This window comes from Vicia villosa, linkage group LG3 (assembly GCF_029867415.1).
Source record: "Vicia villosa cultivar HV-30 ecotype Madison, WI linkage group LG3, Vvil1.0, whole genome shotgun sequence".
Lineage (NCBI taxonomy): Eukaryota > Viridiplantae > Streptophyta > Magnoliopsida > Fabales > Fabaceae > Vicia > Vicia villosa.
The window spans coordinates 19,104,926-19,127,695 of NC_081182.1; the positions used below are offsets into that span (position 1 = coordinate 19,104,926).

The 22,770-nt window shown below is 30.0% G+C and overlaps 2 protein-coding genes across 5 annotated transcripts in view; both read left to right on the plus strand.

Moving 5' to 3' along the window:
• Window positions 1-3,254: 3,254 nt before the first annotated feature.
• LOC131660529 (uncharacterized) lies at window positions 3,255-6,850 on the plus strand. Of its 4 annotated transcripts, none has more exons than XM_058929783.1 (3): window positions 3,255-3,729; window positions 4,847-5,266; window positions 5,364-5,569. In XM_058929783.1, the coding sequence occupies exons 2-3, from the start codon at window positions 4,888-4,890 to the stop codon at window positions 5,375-5,377; spliced, it is 393 nt and encodes a 130-aa protein (XP_058785766.1). In that variant the 5' UTR covers window positions 3,255-3,729; window positions 4,847-4,887; the 3' UTR covers window positions 5,378-5,569. The 4 variants fall into 4 exon arrangements, 3 of the variants coding, with proteins under 3 accessions (XP_058785766.1, XP_058785764.1, XP_058785765.1); XR_009300947.1 differs by lacking the exons at window positions 3,255-3,729; window positions 5,364-5,569 and adding exons at window positions 3,745-4,042; window positions 6,410-6,850; XM_058929781.1 differs by lacking the exon at window positions 3,255-3,729 and adding an exon at window positions 3,745-4,042.
• Window positions 6,851-17,182: 10,332 nt separating this feature from the next.
• LOC131660530 (probable 2-oxoglutarate-dependent dioxygenase AOP1) overlaps window positions 17,183-22,770 on the plus strand; it is a 31,356-nt gene continuing 25,768 nt past the window's right edge. Inside the window, exon 1 of the mRNA XM_058929784.1 lies at window positions 17,183-17,268. The gene's annotated coding sequence lies outside the window, so the exon portion shown is untranslated. The remainder of the gene's footprint in view (window positions 17,269-22,770) is intronic.

The window sequence follows — 22,770 nt, forward strand, 5'->3', positions numbered from 1 at the left end:
CTGTGAAAACTTACATGACAAAGCATTGGAACTTCGTTCAACTTCCGGACATGTAATACCATGAGGAAGGGTATTTCCTTCTCAGATTCAGATCCTTCACAGACATAGATGAAGTGATGATGCGTGGCCAGGATTCTCCCCCAGTTTCTTGGAGTCAACTTCTTTTGTTTAATCATGCTTCTCCTCGTGCTGTGTTTATTTTTAGGCTAGTATGTCATGGGAAAATCTCTACAAGGAGCAGACTGTGTAAATTTGGATTGATTAATGACAACAAATGTGGCTTTTGTGATAAGGAGGAGACTGTGAGTCATCTGTTTTTTGAGTGTGATGAAATCAGGAGCATTTGGAATTCAGTTCTTCATTGGTTGAACATTCGTCATTCTTCTAAAAGATGGGAAGAAGAGATTGTTTGTATTCAAAGGCAAGGAAAAGGTAAAGGATGGAGGGCAAAACTCTTCAGACTTGCCATTACTGAAACAATATATGGGGCCTGGGTTTACCGAAATGGCAATTGTTTTGGCAAGGCCTTGCACAGAGATAAAGTCTTGGAGCATATTATGGATAAAAATTGTTTTTAGAAGCTGGGGGTGCAAAGACTTAAAAGGCCACATTGTGAATTATATGGCTTTTTAATTTCCCCTTTTTGTTGATTGTTAGTCCTCTTGATAGCTGGATCGATTGATCGCTTTGTAATCCCTATTTTTGGAATTCTAATGAAAGTCTATTTTATTCCAAAAAAAAATCAATAGAATATGAATGAATTGAAAATAATACATAAATAGAAATTTATGGAGAATAAATACTAAAAGATAGCTAAGGGTTAAAGAATAAGAGTAAATAAAATATCACAAAAATTATAAATATGCTAAAATTTATGGAGAGTTTATAAAATATAATGGTAATGAGAGTTTAAAAAGTAATAAATTACTTTAAAAAATGTTAATTGGAATATTAATTAGACCAAATAAATATTTAAACTACGTCTTTTTATATTTTGTAACTCCTATTATTTAATTATTGCAATTCACTCACTTATTATATTTATATAAATATTAATTACTAATTTGATCGGTTATAACACAAGTTACACCCAAAAGGCATAAAAACAACCAAAGTTACCCGCTATAACACAATTTACACCCAAAATGACTATAAAGCTCTACCCATAAAAGATTAAACATCCATCACTATTAAATAATAAAAATGACTATAGTTCTTGTAAAATCATACTTTGTCATGTGCTAGTTGCCATAGGCCATAGCTTTATTTCAATTATTCTTTTATCTTAAAACTATCACCACATATTAAGTTCTTATGGTTGGGTTTTCACCTCACTTCACGATAAGCATTAAATTTGGATTGTTCAGGCCTAATTCTTGTTCATACATAATTTTTTATATTTTTTGCATTTTTTAAAATATTAATTAATTAGGTCGATTTCTATGATAAAATATGTTATTTAATGAAATAATTTTATTAACAATGTTGTCGAATAGTTACAAAAATTAAAATACAATAAATATAAATAAATTATTAGAGAAATAATATTAAGAATCACATGATTTTCTAAGGTGACAAATAATTTGAAATTAAAAATAGAAGAGAGCCTATACATCCATCACACTCATTTTTTTAATCTCAAATGGATCCAATTTAATTTTTTTTTTTATATCAATTCATATTTTCCAATAAATTAAACCATTAACCATATTTTCTAAATATCCTTATATGATCATACAAAAGTTTGAAAAAAGGAAAAGAAAAAGTTAAGACACATACAATGGTATTGGTAGGGAAGATACTCAAATTTTTTTATTGATGTGGATGCCCTACATATATAGCTCAATTACCAAGATTCGATCAACAATGAAGATTTTTAACTTTTGCATAATATAGGTGAATTCTTAGCCAGATGTATTGTACTTTGACTGTCGCTATACAAAACACTCCTCTTTTGGATGAATCTCAACTCTGTCAATAATCCTTGAAGCCATATCAACTCTGTTTTAGCTTATGTTACTGCTACATACTCAGCCTCTGTACTAGATAGAGCAACAATCTTTCGTATCCTCGACATCCAACTAACAACTATAGTACTAACAGTAAATATGTAACTGGCGGTACTTCTTCTGTGATCAACTTCATCAGCAAAGTCCACATCAACATAGCCTAGTACTTTTAATTCACCTTTACTAAAGCACAAAAACCACTACAAAAAAAGGTCTCTTGCCACACCCAAGAAACCGAGGCTATATGCAAAATAACCGTGGCGTAACGCTGAGGCCACGGTTTTGCCACGAAAATCCAACTGTGGGATATGCGGCCGTGGCCTAAAGTATAGTCCACGGTTTTTTGGTATAGACCACGCCTTTTTGACAACCGTGGCTTTTTTAGGCCACGGTTTAGGTAGCTTGATTAAGGCCGCGGTTTGTATTTGCCATGATTACAGAACTGTGGCTATATGGTAAAGCCACGGTTTCAATTTAACGTTTACCATACAGTTTTGGTTCAAGATATAGCCACAGTTTGGTTATGACCACAAATTTAAAATCGTTGTTATATGTTATGCATTCTAAACCATTTATCTTGCCATGGTTTATTTCTGTATCATTACATATATATATATATATATATATATATATATATATATAATTAATTAATTAACAATAATATTGATGATTAGAATCTAATTAATTACAAGCAAATTAACATTAAGGTCAAAAGTAAGTTTTTTTTGTAGTGCCACTAATAATAGTTGGATACTAAGTTTTGATGTCATCCCAAATTCAAAATTTAAAACAACCATGGGATTCAAAACAAGAGTTAAATTAAACACAAGTAGTTAGACTTTGTTTGCAATTAGACTTTGTAATTTTTTACTATTTTGTTATGTGTGATACCTTTGTTTAAAATTTGAATTTAAGTTATGAAATTGTGAATTCATGATATGATATTTTTAAAAAATTTATAAGCTACTTATATTTTTTTAGAGACTAAAACATCTGGTTCGACCGGTTTTATACCTATATAATGACAGGTATATTTAACCGAGTTATCCGGTTTAATCCGCTTTGATCGTGCGATTCGACTAGTGACCCAGTGGTTCGACCGATAAACCAGTGACCCAGTACCCTCACCGGTTCGATGACCGGTCCGATTTTTAAAACACTGAGAAAAACAACAAGAAAAAGAGGGGCATCACATTCCTCTATAAAGCAAGAAAGTTGTAACCATGGTTAACAATAAGGAATCAACCCCAAGCTACTAGTGTTAAGTGGGGCATCGCATTCCTCTATAAAGCAAAAGAGAAAAGGTTCAAAGAAATAATCAAACAACTCCAATATCACTAACTAAACCTATCAACGAATTCTTCCAGTTCAATCCATGACCCACATCACAAATCCCCAAATCCTTTCTTTGTAAGTATCAAAGTTTCCATTTTTTTTCTTATAAACTATTCTGGGTCTTTCCAATTTTTTTTCTTTCCCATAGCTTCCATGAAATGGTAGATCCTATGTTAGTTTCTTTCTATGATTCCTTTATCTGTTACTTTGATCATTAGAAACCAAAGGAGATCCTTCAAACTCAACTCAATCGAAACCAAAGGAGATCTCTTCTAATTACAATTACTTTCTCCTCTCAATTCAAGCAATGGAACTCAAGAAGAGAAAAAAACTCTATTCAAAAGGGAAGCTCCATACAACAATTATGATTTCCATGATTAATAAGGTGAGAATACTTAGGGCCTGTTTGAAAGGCTTTTTAAAAACTCTATTTTAGTTTTTGAAAATTTAAAAACTAAAAACTTGTTTGAATATAATATTTTACAAATGTGTTTTTAAAAACTCTTCACAATTTTTCAGTTTTTAAAAGCAAAAAACTGAAATGGCTAAATCGTGTTTTAATTTTTGCTTTTCAGTTTTTAAAAACTAAAAACAAAAACTATTTCAAACAGACCCTAGTTTCTGAGTTTTCCTTTTTCCTTCTGTTTATGCTGGTTCTGTCACACATACCAGGCGTGTTGAAGATAAGGGCGCAGAAGGTTAGTTTTTGTTTTTTGATTCCATCTCTCTAGTTTCTTTTAGTTTATGTATTTTTGATTTTTGCAGATTTGTGCCTGTGAGATTGAGTTAAGAGAGGTTTATAGGAAGTGATTTTTTTTCTTTTCTGTTTTTGTGTTACAAGTGATACCTCATAGCCATAAAGTATCCAAGCAAGAGACGTATCACATTCTCTTATCTTAAGCAAGAGAAGTATCACATTCTCTATTCTTCCTCTCTAGTTGCTTTTAGTGTATGTATTCTTGATTTTTGCAGATTTGTGCCTGTGAGATTGAGTTAAGAGAGGTTTATAGGAAGTGATTTTTTTTTCTATTTTTGGGTTACAAGTGATACCTCTCCAAAATCACCAAATTAGGTTTGATTTTCGTTTTATTTAGATGATTGAAAGGGTCAATGAGGGGTAGTTTTATTATATATGTGGTGAGTCTGAAGTTTGTTTACTATTTGTATATATTCTGAATCTTTTAATACAGAGCATAACAGGAGTTTATTATCTGCAGCTAACATAACGGCACAACTGGTATAACTAATTGTTAACTACTTTAATAATATGACTTGTTAGGTTACAAAGCTTATTGATAAATCTAATTCCCATCCACTGATACAAACTAGTATAAAACCTATATACTATATAAATTTTGAATTGTAGGTTTATAGATAGCATGTATATTATAGTTGTATTGGGGCTTTTGACCCAACTAAAATCTATGTTGCTTATGAGCATAATTATGTTCCATTATTGACTTGATTGGGTTGTTTTTTTTTCTTCTTTCTTTCTAAAACAGTTTGATACGGCGTGAAAACCGTTCTCGGAAACTAAAGAAAAATGGACAGTGAAAGTGGAGTCCCAATTTTAGATTTTCGTAAGAGCACTGGAATTATTTTAGAAGAAGGAGGTCAAGGATGGAAAGAAATGAGTAAGAAAGTGAGAGAAGCACTTGAGAGTCATGGTATGTTTCTCTTAAGGTGTGATGAAATACCGAAAGAATTACAAAATAAAATGTTCACCGGCATTAAATCTTTGTTTGATCTACCCGAGGAGACAAAGACGAAGTCCATATTGGCAAAAGAGCTTATAGGGGTTATTCGTCCAAGAACCCTACCCTTCCTAATAGTCAGACATTCGGTATTGATGATACTTTTGATCCAAATGAGGCTCGAAGCTTCACTAACCTCATGTGGCCGGAAGGAAATCCGAATTTCTGGTATTTAATTATTTTACTTTGTTAATATTTTAGCTTACTTTAATAACTTTGCTTTAAAATATTTTATTATTTTGTAATGTATTTTTGATTTTTGCAGATTTGTGCCTGTGAGATTGAGTTAAGAGAGGTTTATAAGAAGTGATTTTTTTCTTTTCTATTTTTGTGTTACAAGTGATACCTCATAGCCATAAAGTGCCATAAAGTATCGGAAAAAAAAAGAGAATCATTTTGTTTGGTGCATCTATGTTTTGTCATATTCTCTAAAAACATTCCAAATCTAAGCAAAAATAGAAGAAAGAGATATCTTTTGATGTGCTTTTTATTCACTTTCTGTTGCTATACTTAACAATGCAAAAAAAAAAAAAAACTAATAAAAAAAATATGTATGTTATCTGTGTCTCATCGTAAAAAAACATGTATGTTTATTTATGTGCTTCATCGTATTATTATTATTACTATTATTATTATTATTATTATTATTATTATTATTATTATTATTATTATTATTATTATTATTATTATTATTATTATTATTAATAATAATAATAATTAAATATCACAAAAATTATAAAATATGCTAAAAGTTATTAAGAGTTTATAAAATTTAATGGTAATAAGAGTTTAAAAAGTAATAAATTACATTAAAGAATGTTAGTTGAAATATTAATTAGACCAAATAAATATTTAAACTAGTCTTTTTATATTTTGTAACTCGTATTATTTAATTATTGCAAGTCACTCACTTATTATATTGATATAAATATTAATTACAAATTTGATCGGTTATTATTTTTGTTGTATTCTTATTCACATGTGTGAGTGCGCACGCGGGCGTGTGTGCATGCGCGTGTGTAAAAATAAAATCTTAACAACCTTATTTTCTAGGCAGAAATCTTTATTAGACCAACAAAACTCATCAATAGGTCCAATTTTTGGAAAACGAGATTTTTTACAATAGCAGCTACCGATGATACACACAACTCGTTTGGCATTAATATTTTTAGAAGCTTTAAGTACATTACGCAATCCTTTGACAACTCGTTCAATTACTTCCTTCTGCAATAATAAAGAAAAACGAGAATTACTCAATCAAACTATTATGCAAAAGAAAAACAAATTGAAATATTTTTGTTGTTACCATAGGATTATAAACATGACCAAGGGAAGAAACATTCATTAAGGTGCCCTCTGAGTTAGTAGATGAAGATCATCCTCTCCGTTACAAGACATTCACGTATGAAGACTTCATCAATTTTATTAAAACTGTTGGCACTAAATTGGGAGCACTTGATGACTTTGCTAGAATTAGATATCTCATTATGAGATATCGGCAATACTCATTTTCAGTTCTGTAGTTTGCCTAGGACTGCATAGCTATGTGCTTGTATAATTATAATTTAATCTTGGTGCAGTTTGTATGTGGAGTTGTTTCTGTTGTAATTGGTCCTTGGTGCAGTTGGTATGTGGTTTTGTTCTGTTTCAGTACTATATGATGTAATAACCTTTTCCTGTCTTAGCATTTCTTATGCTCTGACTTGGATTAATCAATGTTAAGTTCAACAGTCAGATTTTATGGTCCAAGAAGCTGTTGTCCTCAATCCCTCAGATTCGCGCATTGGTGATTTGGTCCGTGTCAGCTTATTTCTGTTAGTCTAGTGCTGTCTGCTGCGGGAGTGTTTTTCTGCCCAGCTGTGGTTTCAGAGTGTCTACTGTTTCAACTGAGACCGATTTGTGGAATTTTTGCATTTATAAATCGGTTCGGTATGTGCCTGGAGCAGCTTTTTCGGAGTGTCTGCTGTTTCGACTGATACCAGTTTGTGGAATTTTTGCATTTATCAATCGGTTTGGTATATGGGCTTTCGAGAGAATCTTGTTTTGGGGAGTTTTGGTGTCGGTTCGGTATATGTTTCAGTATTTTGTAACTCGTATTATTTAATTATTGCAAGTCACTCACTTATTATATTGATATAAATATTAATTACAAATTTGATCGGTTATTATTTTTGTTCTATTCTTATTCACATGTGTGAGTGCGCACGCGGGCGTGCGTGCATGCGCGTGTGTAAAAATAAAATCTTAACAACCTTATTTTCTAGGAAGAAATCTTTATTAGACCAACAAAACTCATCAATAGGTCCAATGTTTGGAAAACAAGATTTTTTACAATAGCAGCTACCGATGATACACACAACTCGTTTGGCATTAATATTTTTAGAAGCTTTAAGTACATTACGTAATCCTTTGACAACTCGTTCAATTACTTCCTTCTGCAATAATAAAGAAAAACGAGAATTACTTAATCAAACTATTATGCAAAAGAAAAACAAATTGAAATACTTTTGTTGTTACCATAGGATTATAAACATGACCAAATGATATAGGTCAAAGCAAGGTGAAAAAATACCTTTGCATCCAGTAATTACTGGGATAAGAGAGCTATAATCCAAATTGTTTGCCTCAAGGAGTTGAAGATTCTGAAAAGTAATCCTTATTTTTGCCAATAGTGAACTTCTATTAATACGGAATGCATGTTCAGAATATCCTTTGGACAACAATAGTTTGAGTAGCCACAACTCAATAAAACCTCAGATACGACATGCCGACATTGGATCTTCATGCCATTATCCTGCGGATACAATTGAATAACAACAACATATTTGGCTAAATTTTTTTTTCAACTTTCCAAAGATCAACTAAAAACATTATCGTTTCAAATATGATTAAAAAAACAGGATACTTAAAATACAGAGGGAGCAGATATGAATTGAAATATTTGAAAAGAGATAATTGACCGCTAACAAATTTAGGTTGAACTATAGCAGAGAACACAAAATAGAAAAGCTATACAACAACCTATGAAAAGAAAAGGAAATAGGCAAAAATAGAAGCAAACAAGCAAAGAGGCAAAAATAGAAGCAAACATATATCATGACCAACATCTTAACTAAGATAAATCAAGAGTTTTGTTTTTTTGAAACGGAAAAATAGATATATTAAAAAGACATAAGACATGCCAAAGTTACTAGCTATAACACAAGTTACACCCAAAGATCCAACAACCAGCTGTCAAAAGCCAAACAGACACTCACCTCCTATACTACGAAAAAAACATTAAACAGAACAAAAATCATGCAACAAACCAACACATTAATTAGCAAGGAGAAAGCCACACTAAGGCACTCCAAAACTAGAAGACACAACACATGCCCTATCGAAGAGCCTGCTGAAACCAAATGCTATAAAGACAAGAGTTAACAAAACTTACAATATCTATATGGAAAGTTAGTATTCAAGTACCTTCTTTTATAATGGTTTGAAGCTGTAACTTGTAAGTTAGTTTGGAGCTGTAACCTGTATTTGCACTATTGTGGTTTGATGATGAACCTTCTTATATAATAATATTTTGAACTAATGTTTCCTAAAAGGAATACAAATTTTTCATCCCGAATATGTAATGTTTCCAAATATAATAAACCGAGTCGGCCGCCTGGTTCAACCGGATGGACCGGGAACCGGACTGAGTTCGATCCCAATAGTGCTGAAAACTATATGCTTCAGAACCGGCCAATAAACTGAAAAACCGGACTGAAACCAATAAAACCGGCGGTTTGTCTAAACTTACATGTTGAACCGTAATTGCCATTTCGTATCAACTTCTATGTATTTTTTAAAAAGATTGTTGATTTGATACCAATCTAAAATGGAGATATAGTGATGACATAGAGTATATTGGTAGTGCTACTACCATATGGGGCGTTGGATGATCAGGCCATTATCCTGCAAATATAATTGAATAATAGCATTTCAAATATGATTTAAAAAACTAGAAAAGAAAACAAATTAATTGGATTAATTGCAATGCAGAGGGAGAAGATATGTATTGAAATATTAACCAAAAAGAAATAATTGAAAAGACAAGAGTTAACCAAGCTTACAATATTCTGGAACTAAGTTTGGAGCTGGAACTTGTAAGTTAGTCTGGAGCTTGAACTTGTAAGCTTACAATATTCTGGAACTAAGTTTGGAATTTTGAAAAAAAATTAAAATTATTTTAGCATATTTCAAAGAGATATTTTTCAAATGAATTTGAAAATTGTGTTGGTTAACACAATGCTATTTTGGCTAATATCATAAGTATATTAGGACGCTTTAAAATGACGTATTTTTTTAGTATATTTCAACAATGTAAAATTTGAATACATTTGCTTATTATGTGAATTAAATGGGATTTGGAACCGCCACTATTTTCAAACTAAAACTATCAATTTAAATGTAAATCACCTTTATTTTTATTGCGGCAGCCAAATTTATGGAGTTTTTAAAAAATGCTGTATTTGTAAATTATGTGAGAACTATGTCAGAGATGTATAGATGATGGTCAACTATGTGTGACCTATGTCCACAGACTACAAATTTATGGAGTTTTTTTTTATGATAATATATTTATTGCCTTACCATTTGTGAAAATATTATAACTATAAAATCGTTTTACAAAATACTATATTTTTTTTCAAATATTTTTAACTAGTTTCTAACATATCATTATAAATAAATAATTTTAAACAACAAATATTTATGAAAACAACACCCATATTTATTATAATAACACTCATATTATTTATAATAAGAAATAAGAACAAACAACACCCATTTACAACTATAATAACAAAGAACACCCATTTACAACTATTTAAGTAAATTTTAAAAAATTAAAGAAAAAATATGTAGGTTTGATGAACACCCAATTTAGATTTGAATTCTTTGATTGTCTTGAATGATAAAAATATATCTAAAAACAGAAAACAAAAATTAAATATTAGAAATTATTATCTTATATAAACTAAAGTACATAAATTAAACATTAAATATAATATAATTTAAAAGAACTATACCTTTAATAATTAGTAAGAATGAGAGATGAATGTAGAAGAAGATGAGAACCTGAAAAAAAGAATGAGAGAAAAGAATGAGAATAAGAGGCACAAATGAATCTGGAAAGTGGATATATTTTTTTAAATAGGACAATTAGTGAGGGGTAACCCCTGGCAAAATGTTAACACGCTTTTCAGAACTCTGCACACTTTTCAGAGACATGTCATTCAAAGTAGTGCATGGGAAAAATCAAATATAATTCGTGAGTGGTAGCCCTTCACCAATTTTTTTGTGAGGTGGAGCCCCTCGCAAAATGCAGAGCGGTAAAATTTCAAAAATTCAAAAATTCCCCCTATTTTATTTGCGTGGGGTAGTCCATGACCAATTTTGTTAAAAAAAAGTTTTTATTTTGTAATTTGCGAGGGGGTTTACCCCAAGCAATGTCAAAATTTAGTGATAGGTTTATCACCTCACTAAATAGCTAATCAAGCTTTTTCTTGTAGCGTGGAACCTTCTTATATAATAAATATTTTGCAAGAATGTTTCCGGAAAGGAATACAAATTTTTCATCCCGAATATGGAATGTTTCCCGAAAGAAATACAAAATTTTCATCCTGAATATATGGCTTTTTAATTTCCCCTTTTTGTTGATTGTTAGTCCTCTTGATAGCTGGATCGATTGATCGCTTTAATCCCTATTCCAAAAAAAAAATTCAATAGAATATGAATGAATTGAAAATAATACATTAATAAAAATTTATGGAGAATAAATACTAAAAGATAGCTAAGGGTTAAAGAATAAGAGTAAATAAAATATCACAAAAATTATAAATATGCTAAAATTTATGGAGAGTTTATAAAATATAATGGTAATCAGAGTTTAAAAAGTAATAAATTACTTTAAAGAATGTTAATTGGAATATTAATTAGACCAAATAAATATTTAAACTACGTCTTTTTATATTTTGTAACTCCTATTATTTAATTATTGCAATTCACTCACTTATTATATTGATATAAATATTAATTACTAATTTGATCGGTTATTATTTTCTTATTTATTATTTTTCTACTCATATTCACATGTCTGCACGTTGCGTGCGTGAATGCGCGTGTTTAAAAATAAAATCTTAACAACCTTATTTTTTAGGCAAAAATCTTTATTAGAACTTAACTCATCAATAGGTTCAAATTTTGGAAAAAAGAGATTTTTCACTATGACAGCTACCGACGATACACACAACTCGTTTGACATTAGTATTTTTATAAGCATTAAGTACATTACGTGTTCCTTTGACATCAGATTCAATTACTTCCTTTTGCAATATTAAGGAAAAATGAGAATTACTCAATAAAACTAGTATGCAAAAGAAATCAAATTTGAAATATTTTGTTGTTACCACAGGATTTTAAACCTGACCAAATGGTATAAGGTCAAGCAAGGTGGAAAAATACCTATGCATCCTGTAATTGCAGGGAGAAGAGAGCTATAATCCAAATTGGTTGCCTCAAGGAGTTGAAGATTCTGAAAAGTAATCCTTATTTTTGCCAATAGCGTACATCTATTGATACGAAGTGCTTATACATAATATCCTTTGGACAATAATAATTGGAGTAGCCACGAATCAATAAAACCATCCACTCCAAGACGTAGAGTATATATGTAATGCTACTGCCAAATGCAACATTGAATCTTGATGCCATTATCCTACCGATACAATTGAATAACAACAACATATTTGGCTAAAAAACACAATTTTTTCAACTTTCCAAAGATCAACTAAAAACATAATAGATTCAAATACGATTAAAATACAAATTAATTGAAATGCAAAGGGAGAAGATATGAATTGAAATATTTGACAAGGAAATAATTGACCGCTAAAAAAATTTAGGTTCAACTGTAGTAGATAACACAAAATAGAAAAGCTATTAAAAACTACAACAACATGTGAAAAGAAAAGCAAAGAGGCAAAGATAGAAGCAAACATATATCATGACCATTGACCAACATCTTAACTAAGAGAAATCAGCTGCCAATGTTATCGGTTATAACACAAGTTACACCCAAAAGGCATAAAAACAACCAAAGTTACCCGCTATAACACAATTTACACCCAAAATGACTATAAAGCTCTACCCATAAAAGATTAAACATCCATCACTATTAAATAATAAAAAGGGATAATAGCTATTTTGCCCCCTGCCATATGGGCGAGGTTTGAAAAACGCCCCTGTAAAAAAAAAAGTTTGGATTCGCCCCCTAACATATGAAGATTCCCCTGTTTTGCCCCTTCAAGAAATTTAATCATCAAAATTAATGTCGTGGCAACCTTTTTTTTATTTTTTTAAATTATTTTTAATGACGTGGCCGGCTTAGTTGGATTTTTTTTTATTTTTTATAACTTTTAATGACGTGACAGACTTACTTGAAATTTTTATTTTTTAAATTATTTTTAATGACGTGGCAGGCTTAGTTGGAACTTTTATTTATTTTTTTATTTATTTTAATTCCATGTGGCATGTTTTATTTTTATTTTATTGTTTAGTTGTTAAAATGTCAAATATTGAAATTTTTATTTTTTAAATTATTTTTAATGACGTTTTTTTTATTTTTTATAACTTTTAATGACGTGACAGACTTACTTGAAATTTTTATTTTTTAAATTATTTTTAATGACGTGGCAGGCTTAGTTGGAACTTTTATTTATTTTTTTATTTATTTTAATTCCATGTGGCATGTTTTATTATTATTTTATTGTTTAGTTGTTAAAATGTCAAATATTGAAATTTTTATTTTTTAAATTATTTTTAATGACGTGGCAGACTTAGTTGGAACTTTTATTTATTTTTTTATTTATTTTAATTCCATGTGGCATGTTTTATTATTATTTTATTGTTTAGTTGTTAAAATGTCAAATATTTAAGCTAAAATTTTGTCTCCCATGGGTATTGAACCCAAGTCTTAGTAATTGCAAGGGGGCACTACCAACCACTAGGCAATTTTACTTTTCTTGTCATATTCTTACATTAAGTTGTATTTATCTACTTTACTTTTGTCAAATATTAGTTACTTTTGTTGTTCTATTTTACTTTTGTAAAATATTAACGTTAATATATTTATCTACTAAAATATTTTTTAATAAATTAGTTAATATATTAGTTAAATAAATTATAAAATATATCAGTTAAAATATAATAATTATATTATAGTTATTAGTTAATATTAGTTAACATTATTTTTAATTAATATTGTTATAATTAATATTTATTTTATTGTTAAAATTAATTAAATTATAAAATATAAATTAATTTAGTTTTAATTTAAATTATTTTAATTTGGTTTATTTTTAATTACATAAACAAATTTAATTTAGTCATGTTTTATAAACTAATTTAAAAAATACTGAACCAAATTAATATAGTTATATTTTATAAGCTATGTTTTAAAATATACTATTAGTCATGTTTCATAGGCTATGTTTAAAAAAAACAATGTAGCTTTTAAACTAATTTATTAACGTTATTTTTAATTAATAATTTAAATATTTAAAGTTATTTAAATATTAACGTTTTTAAATATCAATGATATTTAATATTTTTTAAATATTTATGTACAATATTTTAAATATTAACGGTAAATATGCAATTCATGTAATATAATAATTTTAATATATTAGTTAATAATAATAATAATAAAACATATATTAAAAATTCATAACCTAAATAAATATATTAACGTTAATATATTGATTAATAAAACATTACCATTGATTAACAAAAATATTAAAACATAAGGACCTAAGTAAATACTTAATAAACATGTTTTCAGAAATTGTTATAATATATATACTTTAATGCATGATTAGAACAACAAAGATAAAATAGCCTAGTGGTTGGTGGTGTCCCCTTGCAATTACTAAAACATGGGTTCAATACCCATGGGAGACAAAATAATAAAATAATAATAAAACATGCCACATGGAATTAAAATAAATAAAAAAATAAATAAAAGTTCCAACTAAGCCTGCCACGTCATTAAAAATAATTTAAAAAATAAAAATTCCAAGTAAGTCTGCCATGTCATTAATTTTGATGATTAAATTTCTTGAAGGGGCAAAACAGGGAAATCTTCATATGTTAGGGGGCGAATTTAAACTTTTTTTTTTACAGGGGCGTTTTTCAAACCTCGCCCATATGGCAGGGGGCAAAATAGCTATTATCCCTAATAAAAATGACTATAGTTCTTGTAAAATCATACTTTGTCATGTGCTAGTTGCCATAGGCCATAGCTTTATTTCAATTATTCTTTTATCTTAAAACTATCACCACATATTAAGTTCTTATGGTTGGGTTTTCACCTCACTTCACGATAAGCATTAAATTTGGATTGTTCAGGCCTAATTCTTGTTCATACATAATTTTTTATATTTTTTGCATTTTTTAAAATATTAATTAATTAGGTCGATTTCTATGATAAAATATGTTATTTACTGAAATAATTTTATTAACAATGTTGTCGAATAGTTACAAAAATTAAAATACAATAAATATAAATAAATTATTAGAGAAATAATATTAAGAATCACATGATTTTCTAAGGTGACAAATAATTTGAAATTAAAAATAGAAGAGAGCCTATACATCCATCACACTCATTTTTTTAATCTCAAATGGATCCAATTTAACTTTTTTTTTTTTATATCAATTCATATTTTCCAATAAATTAAACCATTAACCATATTTTCTAAATATCCTTATATGATCATACAAAAGTTTGAAAAAAGGAAAAGAAAAAGTTAAGACACATACAATGGTATTGGTAGGGAAGATACTCAAATTTTTTTATTGATGTGGATGCCCTACATATATAGCTCAATTACCAAGATTCGATCAACAATGAAGATTTTTAACTTTTGCATAATATAGGTGAATTCTTAGCCAGATGTATTGTACTTTGACTGTCGCTATACAAAACACTCCTCTTTTGGATGAATCTCAACTCTGTCAATAATCCTTGAAGCCATATCAACTCTGTTTTAGCTTATGTTACTGCTACATACTCAGCCTCTGTACTAGATAGAGCAACAATCTTTCGTATCCTCGACATCCAACTAACAACTATAGTACTAACAGTAAATATGTAACTGGCGGTACTTCTTCTGTGATCAACTTCATCAGCAAAGTCCACATCAACATAGCCCAGTACTTTTAATTCACCTTTACTAAAGCACAAAAACTTTTCCTTAGTGCCTCCTACATACCTCAAAATCCATTTCACAGCTTCCCAATGAGCTTTACCTGAATTTGACACAAACCTGCTTAAAACTCCCATTGCATGGTCATTATATGGCCTCGTGTATACCATCAAATACATCAAACTTTCAATGGTTGAAGCATACGAAATCTTAGCCATCAGCTCTTTTTCTTCCTTCGTCTCTGGGTTTAGTCCGTTGATAAGTGAAAATGCCTAGCTAAAGGCGTTCTAACTGGTTTGGCATTGTCCATGTTGAATCTTTGCCAATCGGATACACCTCGAAAGTTTTTGAAAAATGTTTTAAAGTCTGGACATGTAATTGATTACACCCAACACACAACCGGTTACACCCACAAAAACATCATTTTACGTTTCGGTTAAAGTCATTCATTTGGTCAACTCTTCTCATCCCCTCTCTTACAAACTCAGTTGCACCCCCAAACCCTAATCTATCTATCTACTTAAAATAAATCCAAGGTTGTCATGATGGCAATCCTAGGCACATATCTAGGGGTGGCAAAACGGGCCCCCGCCCCGCCTTATGCCCTCCAAAAAACGAGTGAGGCGGCATGCCCGCCAAGTAAAATGGGCATCAAAATCATGCCCGCCCCGCCAAGATGGCGGGTTGGCGGATGGCGGGCTTACCCGCCTATTTTTATTTATATTTTTTTAATAGATTAATATGTTTTTTTTACCTTTTTAATTAAACTTTTCACTTATTTTTCAAAACAGTTTTTTATAAAAGTAGTTTTTTTAACAAATTTACCCTAAAAAATATTACATATATTTATAAATAAATGTATAAAATAAACCATCAAGAATTGCAATTACTAGAATTAACTAAAAAAAGAGTGAGTTTTGGAGGAGGAGCGGGTTTTGGCGAGCGGCGGACTTTGGCGAGGCGGGTATGGCGGGCGACAGGTTTTGGCGGGGCAGGATTTGGCGAGCGGCGAGGCTAAAATCCCAACCCAACCCGCCAACTTTTGGCGGGTGCGCGGGCGGCCCGGCGGGCCCCGTCCCGTTTTGCCACCCCTACACATATCATCATGATGCCAAAATCCCAAATATATTATTTACTAATAACCCCAAATATATCATTTACTAATTTGATCTTATATTAAAAATAAATAATAATAAGAATAAGAATAATATAAATACTATAAATCCACCACTATAAATAAATAAAAAATAACACATAAATCTTTAAACTATACTTTTTTTTTTTATTTCATAACTCATATTATTTAATTATGACTATTCACCTGCTTAATAAATTGATATACATTTTGATTAATAACTTAATTAGGTATTATTTTTTATTTTTAATTATTTTTCTATGCATAATCACACTATATATATATATATATATATGATTTTAACTTATTATCATTTAATTTATATTTTTACATTTTATAGTAATAATATTGCATAGAATAAGAATGAATTGAAATTAATACATAAATAGAAATTTATGGAGAATAAATAGTAAAAGATAGTGAAGGGTTAAAAAATAAGAGTAAATAAAATATCACAAAAATTATAAAATATGCTAAAATTTATGGAGAGTTTATAAAATATAATGGTAATAAGAGTTTAAAAAGTAATAAATTACTTTAAAGAGTGTTAATTGGAATTTTTATGTTAATTAAAATACAAGGAAGGGTAATTTAGACGGTTTGGTGGCATATTAGGTAGTTGATAATTGATAATTAGGTAGTTGATTCTTAGTTAGGTAGGTGAAGAGTATTTAATATATTCACACTGTAGATTTTAGAGTATTGTTAGTGTCTAAGTTTCTGAGTTTTCCTTTTTCCTTCTGTTTATGCTGGTTCTGTCACACATACCAGGCGTGTTGAAGATAAGGGCGCAGAAGGTTAGTTTTTGTTTTTTAATTCCATCTCTCTAGTTGCTTTTAGTTTATGTATTTTTGATTTTTGCAAATTTGTGCCTGTGAGATTGAGTTAAGAGAGGTTTATAGGAAGTGATTTTTTTTCTTTTCTGTTTTTGTGTTACAAGTGATACCTCATAGCCATAAAGTATCCAAGCAAGAGAGGTATCACATTCTCTTATCTTAAGCAAGAGAAGTATCACATTTTCTTATCTTCCTCTCTAGTTGCTTTTAGTGTATGTATTCTTGATTTTTGCAGATTTGTGCCTGTGAGATTGAGTTAAGAGAGGTTTATAGGAAGTGATTTTTTTTCTTTTCTGTTTTTGTGTTACAAGTGATACCTCATAGCCATAAAGTATCCAAGCAAAAGAGGTATCACATTCTCTTATCTTAAGCAAGAGAAGTATCACATTCTCTTATCTTCCTCTCTAGTTGCTTTTAGTGTATGCATTCTTGATTTTTGCAGATTTGTGCCTGTGAGATTGAGTTAAGAGAGGTTTATAGGAAGTGATTTTTTTTCTATTTTTGGGTTACAAGCGATACCTCATAACCATAAAGTATCCAAGCAAGAGAGGTATCACATTCTCTTATCTTAAGCAAGAGAAGTATCACATTCTCTTATCTTCCTCTCTAGTTGCTTTTAGTGTATGTATTCTTGATTTTTGCAGATTTGTGCCTGTGAGATTGAGTTAAGAGAGGTTTATAGGAAGTGATTTTTTTCTTTTCTGTTTTTGTGTTACAAGTGATACCTCATAGCCATAAAATATAAAAAAAAAAAGAGAATCATTTTGTTCGGTGCATCTATGTTTTGTCATATTCTCTAAAAACATTCCAAATCTAAGCAAAAATAGAAGAAAAAGATATCTTTTGATGTGCTTTTGTTCACTTTCTGTTGCTATACTTAACAATGCAAAAAAACTAATAAAAAAACATGTATGTTATCGGTGTCTCATCGTAAAAAAATATGTATGTTTATTTATGTGCTTCACCGTATTATTATTATTATTATTATTATTATTATTATTATTATTATTATTATTATTATTATTATTATTATTATTATTAATAATAATAATAATTAAATATCACAAAAATTATAAAATATGCTAAAAGTTATTGAGAGTTTATAAAATATAATGGTAATAAGAGTTTAAAAAGTAATAAATTACATTAAAGAATGTTAATTGAAATATTATTTAGACCCAATAAATATTTAAACTAGTCTTTTTATATTTTGTAACTCGTATTATTTAATTATTGCAAGTCACTCACTTATTATATTGATATAAATATTAATTACAAATTTGATCGGTTATTATTTTTGTTCTATTCTTATTCACATGTGTGAATGCGCACGCGGGCGTGCGTGCATGCGCGTGTGTAAAAATAAAATCTTAACAACCTTATTTTCTAGGCAGAAATCTTTATTAGACCAACAAAACTCATCAATAGGTCCGATTTTTGGAAAACGAGATTTTTTACAATAGCAGCTATTGATGATACACACAACTCGTTTGACATTAGTATTTTTAGAAGCTTTAAGTACATTACGTAATCCTTTGACAACTCGTTCAATTACTTCCTTCTGCAATAATAAAGAAAAACGAGAATTACTCAATCAAACTATTATGCAAAAGAAAAACAAATTGAAATATTTTTGTTGTTACCATAGGACTATAAACATGACCAAATGGTATAGGTTAAGCAAGGTGAAAAAATACCTATGCATCCAGAAATTATTGGGAGAAGAGAACTATAATCCAAATTAATTGCCTCAAGGAGTTGAAGATTCTGAAAAGTAATCCTTATTTTTGCCAATAGTGAACTTCTATTAATACGAAATGCATGTTCAGAATATCCTTTGGACAACAATAGTTTGAGTAGCCACAACTCAATAAAACCTCAAATGCGACATGCCGACATTGGATCTTCATGCCATTATCCTGCGGATACAATTGAATAACAGCAACATATTTGGCTAGAAAACACAATTTTTTCTACTTTCCAAAGATCAACTAAAAACATTATCGTTTCAAATATGATTAAAAAAACAGAATAATTAAAATGCAGAGGGAGCAGATATGAATTGAAATATTTGAAAAGAGATAATTGACCGCTAACAAATTTAGGTTGAACTATAACAGAGAACACAAAATAGAAAAGCTATTAAAAACTACAACAACCTATGAAAAGAAAAGGAAAGAGGCAAAAATAGAAGCAAACAAGCAAAGAGGCAAAAATAGAAGCAAACATATATCACGACCAACATCTTAACTAAGATAAATCAAGAGTTTTTGTTTTTTTGAAACGGAAAAATAGATATATTAAAAAGACATAAGACATGCCAAAGTTACTGGCTATAACACAAGTTACACCCAAAGACCCAACAACCAGCTGTCAAAAGCCAAACAGACACTCACCTTCTATACTACGGAAAAAACATTAAACAGAAGAAAAATCATGCAACAAACCAACACATTAAGTAGCCAGGAGAAAGCCACACTAAGGCACTCCAAAACTAGAAGACACAACACATGCCCTATCAAAGAGCCTGCTGAAACCAAATGCTTATAAAGACAAGAGTTAACAAAACTTACAATATCTATATTGAAAGTTAGTATTCAATTACCTTCTTTTATAATGGTTTGAAGCTGTAACTTGTAAGTTAGTTTGGAGCTGTAACTTGTATTTGCACTATTGTGGTTTGATGATGAACCTTCTTATATAATAATATTTTGAACTAATGTTTCCTAAAATGAATACAAATTTTTCATCCCGAATATGTAATGTTTCCAAATATAATAAACCGAGTCGGCCGCCCGGTTCAACCGGATGGACCGGGAACCGGACTGAGTTCGATCCCAATAGTGTTGAAAACCTATATGCTTCAGAACCGGCCAATAAGCCGAAAAACCGGACTGAAACCAATAAAATCGGCAGTTTGTCTAAACTTACATGTTGAACCGTAATTGCCATTTCGTATCAACTTCTGTTTATTTTTAAAAAAGATTGTTGATTTGATACCAATCTAAAATGGAGATATAGTGATGACACAGAGTATATTGGTAGTGCTACTACCAGATGGGGCGTTGGATGATGAGGCAATTATCCTGCAAATACAATTGAATAATAGCATTTCAAATGTGATTTAAAAAACTAGAAAAGAAAACAGATTAATTGGATTAATTGCAATGCAGAGGGAGAAGATATGTATTGAAATATTAACCAAAAAGAAATAATTGAAAAGACAAGAGTCAACCAAGCTTACAATATTCTGGAACTAAGTTTGGAGCTGGAACTTGTAAGTTAGTCTGGAGCTTGAACTTGTAAGCTTACAATATTCTGGAACTAAGTTTGGAATTTTGAAAAAAAATTTAAAATTATTGTAGCATATTTCAAAGAGATATTTTTCAAATGAATTTGAAAATTGTGTTGGTTAACACAATGCTATTTTGGCTAATATCATAAGTATATTAGGACGCTTTAAAATGACGTATTTTTTTAGTATATTACAACAATGTAAAATTTGAATACATTTGCTTATTATGTGAATTAAACGGGATTTGGAATCGCCACTATTTTCAAACAAAAACTATCAATTTAAATGTAAATCACCTTTATTTTTACTGCGGCAGCCAAATTTATGGAGTTTTTAAAAAACGCTGTATTTGTAAATTATGTGAGAACTATGTCAGAGATGTATAGATGATGGTCAATTATGTGTGACCTAAGTCCACAAACTACAAATTTATGGAGTTTTTTTTTTAATGATAATATATTTATTGCCTTACCATTTGTGAAAATATTATAACTATAAAATCGTTTTACATAATACTATTTTTTTTACAAATATTTTTAACTAGTTTCTAACATACTTATCATTATAAATAAATAATTTTTAAACAACAATTATTTATGCAAACAACACCCATATTTATTATAATAACACTCATATTCTTTATAATAAGAAATAAGAACAAACAACACCCATTTACAGCTATAATAACAAACAACACCCATTTACAACTATTTAAGTAAATTTAAAAAAATTAAAGAAAAAATACGTAGGTTTGATGAACACCCAATTTAGATTTGAATTCATTGATTGTCTTCAATGATAAAAATATATCTCAAAACAGAAAACAAAAATTAAATATTAGAAATTATTATCTTATATAAACTAAAGTACATAAATTAAACATTAAATGAAATATAATTTAAAAGAACTATACCTTTAATAATGAGTAAGAATGAGAGATGAATGTAGAAGAAGACGAGAACCTGAAAAAAAAGAAAGAGAAAAAAGAATAAGAAGAAGAGGCACAAATGAATTTGGAAAGTGGAGATTTTTTTTTAAATAGGACAATTAGTTAGGGGTAACCCCTGGAAAAATGTTAACACGCTTTTCAGAACTCTGCACCCTTTTCAGAGACATGTCATTCAAATGCAATTTGTGAGGTGTAGCCCTTCACCAATTTTTTTGTGAGGTGGAGTCCCTCGCAAAATGCAGAGCGGTAAAATTTCCAAAATTCAAAAATTCCCCCTATTTTATTTGCGAGGGGTAGTCCATGACCAATTTTTTTTTAAAAAAATTCTTTTTATTTTGTCATTTGCGAGGGGGTTTACCCCAAGCAACGTCAAAATTTAGTGATGGGTTTATCACCTCACTAAATCCCCTAGCTAATCAAGCTTTTTCTTGTAGTGTGGAACCTTCTTATATAATAAATATTTTGCAAGAATGTTTCCCGAAAGGAATATAAATTTTTCATCCCGAATATGGAATGTTTCCCAAAAAGGAATACAAATTTTTCATCATGAATATATGGCTTTTTAATTTCCCCTTTTTGTTGATTGTTAGTCCTCTTGATTAGGGGTGGCAAAACGGGCCGCCCGCCCCGCCCGCCGCCCGCCCCGCCTTATGCCCGCCAAAAAACGAGCGGGGCGGGCATGCCCGCCAAGTAAAATGGGCATAAAAATCATGCCCGCCCTGCCAAGATGGCGGGTTGGCGGGCGGCGGGCTTACCCGCCTATTTTTATTTATATTTTTTTAATAAATAATAGGCTTTTTTTACCTTTTAATTAATTTTTTCACTTATTATTTAAAACAATTTTTTATAAAAGCAACTTTTTAACAAATTTACTTAAAAAAATATTACATATATTTATAAATAAATGTATAAAATAAACCATAAAAAATTATAATTACTAGAATTAACTAAAAAAAGAGTGAGTTTTGGAGGAGAGGCGGGTTTTGGCGGGCGGCGAATTTTGGCGGGGCGGGTATGGCGGGCGGCGGGTTTTTGCGGGGCGAGTTTTGGCGAGCGACGGACCTAAAATTCAAACCCAACCCGCCATTTTTTGGCGGGTGGCGGGCCGGCCCTGCGGGCCACGTCCCGTTTTGCCACCCCTACTCTTGATAACTGGATCGATTGATCGCTTTATAATCCTTGTTTTTTGAATTCTAATGAAAGTCTATTTTATTCTAAA